General features: G+C 41.5%; 1 protein-coding gene across 1 annotated transcript in view; it reads left to right on the top strand.

The window, feature by feature from the left end:
- LOC122265184 (uncharacterized) overlaps nt 1–1,777 on the top strand; it is a 5,045-nt gene extending 3,268 nt beyond the window's left edge. Inside the window, exons 4-5 of the mRNA XM_086538816.1 lie at nt 350–522; nt 678–1,777. Of these exons, the coding sequence (XP_086394942.1) occupies nt 350–522; nt 678–1,620 (1,116 nt within the window). The 3' untranslated portion in view covers nt 1,621–1,777. The remainder of the gene's footprint in view (nt 1–349; nt 523–677) is intronic.
- The last annotated feature ends 723 nt before the right edge of the window (nt 1,778–2,500 follow it).

Here is a 2,500-nt window from a genome sequence, read left to right as displayed (position 1 = left end):
TATTAATTAAGTTGGAAGACAACTTTTATGACAATGAGGCAATATGAAATCTTTTATATATGCATATATATATATATATATATATGCATGATTGTATATATATACTTTATATATTAGATATCTACATTTTCATGTATATATTATATCTCTTATATTTCAATATGCTCTGTTTCTGTAAGTATGCTTTTCTTCACATTGCATGTAAACAAATGTGCCTGATTAGAAGGACCTGAACACTGTTGAAAATGCCTCTTGTAGATGTGCACAGACGTCGTAAAATATAATTTCATTCTAAATGATGACCGAATTGCGATCACAAAATATCAAAACTGATCAACGTTTATTTCAGTTACTTTCAGACGACGAAAAGAACGAAGATCTTCACCGCAGACTCCATGGATACAACTTCAATACGCAGACTGGTCCTTTATGGTGCGTGAAGTTGCGACGAGATTCCCCCGGCAACGTGGCGGTGGGTTTGGGGGGGGGGGCGGGGCACATGAGCTTGGGGTGCGCGCCAGAGTGAGGCGGGGTAGAGTGCGAGGGGTGGGGGTGTGGGGCGGACTTCCAGCGAAGATTTGCGGTTCCAGATTTCCTCTGTTGTGGTAATGCTGGCATCGTTTCTTTGTTGCGAATTCATGGACCTGTTTCGGGGGATAGTCATGCTAAGTGTGAAAAATCACCGGGGGGGACGGCACTTCGAACGTCATCATTTGCGGCTTCCTTATTCAGATTCTGGAAGATGTTTTGTTTGGGAAAGAAATCAACGACAAGGAACAGCTCGGGGTTTTCATATCGGATGAAAAAACAAACAAAGTAAAACAAGAGCAAGTGGCAGTCGTGAAAGGTAATCCTGAACTTCAGAGGACGTTGATAAAGGACTGGCAGGTACTGCAGGCAAGGCGCTCAATTCATAAAACAATTTTCAAGGGAGTTGGAGAGAAAAAGGCAAGGACCGCATTCTTGACACAGAGCTTAGACGCCGAAACTACCGCCGCCTTTATCAAGCGGTGTCGTGCGGAGGGCGTCACCGTCAACTCTGCCTTCACAGCTGTCTGCAACTTTGCAATGGTGGATCTCCTGGTGAGTGGGGGCCTCGAGCAGGACTCGTACAGTATTCAAAGCACACACGTCCTCAACACCCGTCGCTACTGGGAAGATGGTACCTCTCAGTACCTTGGATGTCACATCAGTCTGCTCAGTGGGATACTCGAAACACCACGAAACTTTGGTGAAAACTTTTGGAAACACGTAAAGCCAATCAACGAGGAATTTCAGATGAAATTCAAAAGTGCTTATTCTCTACAACTGGAGGGAGTAAAAGAGCTCGTGTCGGAGACCCCAGATTTCGACCCCACTTACGAGTTCGAGTTTTGCCTCACCAACATGGGACTCTTGTCGAAAAGTATGACAGAGGGAGGCGATCACGTGCGAGCAGTGCACCTCCTCAGGACTGTGGACTTAAACGACGTTTCTTGTATATATAATAATTTTTTGCATACTTTAAATAGACGTCTCACTCATACTCTCGTCTACAATACATCACTGGCCACTTCGCACATGGCTAAACTCTTTTGCGAGAGGGCATTCCACTATCTCCAAGCATCACTAAAAATTTAAAGACAAAATTGTAAAGGGTGAGATGTAAGCACACAATTAGCGTATGTTCAACTATTTTGTTCATAACATTGTCAAACATTCTTAGATAGATTGGGACAGAGAAAGAGAAAACAGTAGGATAAATATTAATGATAAAAAATAAAAACCTTGGAAATGACGGTACTTTAGCAATAAGGCTGTGTTTTATTCAACCATGGGTAGATATATGGCTTACATGCCACAGATATATGGCTTACATACATCGGATTATCTTATGCATTTTCAATATCCACTTTACTTTACTGCAGTGCCTGTCTTATGACGTTGGCGATCATGGCCCGCCATTCTTCCCGGTCTCCCATCATTCTGAGGACATCCACAACTCTCAATCCTCTTCCTATTCGTTCTACCGAGTATTCTATGAACTTCTTTCTTTGTCTTCCTCTTGCTCTCTTTCCTTCGATCTTTCCCGTCATACAATCATATTCCATTTTTTTGCACGCATCACGTGTCCAGTAAATTGCATCTGTCTTTTCGTTATTTCACTTATAATTTCTCGTCTCGCTCCTGCTCTTCTCATGACTTCCTCATTTGATACTCTCTCAGTCCACGGAATTCTCATCATTCTTCTAAGGCACCACATTTCAAAGGCTTCTAGTTTCTTCACTATAGTTTTCTTCATAGTCCAAGTTTCACTACCATACAACAAAGTAGACCAAACAAAGCATTTTACTAATCTAGCTCTAATATTTATTCCTATTCCTATGTTTGCTACCACTTTCTTCAAATTTCCAAAGGCATATTTTGCTATGTCAATTCTCTTCTTTATTTCTTGATCATATACACCATCTTCTGTTACTAGACTTCCGAGGTATTGGAATTCATTGACTTGTTTTATTTC

The sequence above is a fragment of the Penaeus japonicus genome, unplaced genomic scaffold (assembly GCF_977035675.1).
Source record: "Penaeus japonicus unplaced genomic scaffold, GWHDUDI00000001_assembly GWHDUDI00000008, whole genome shotgun sequence".
Classification (NCBI taxonomy): domain Eukaryota; kingdom Metazoa; phylum Arthropoda; class Malacostraca; order Decapoda; family Penaeidae; genus Penaeus; species Penaeus japonicus.
The sequence above is the reverse complement of the archived record's forward strand: the minus strand, read 5'-3'. Positions and strand labels throughout refer to the sequence as shown.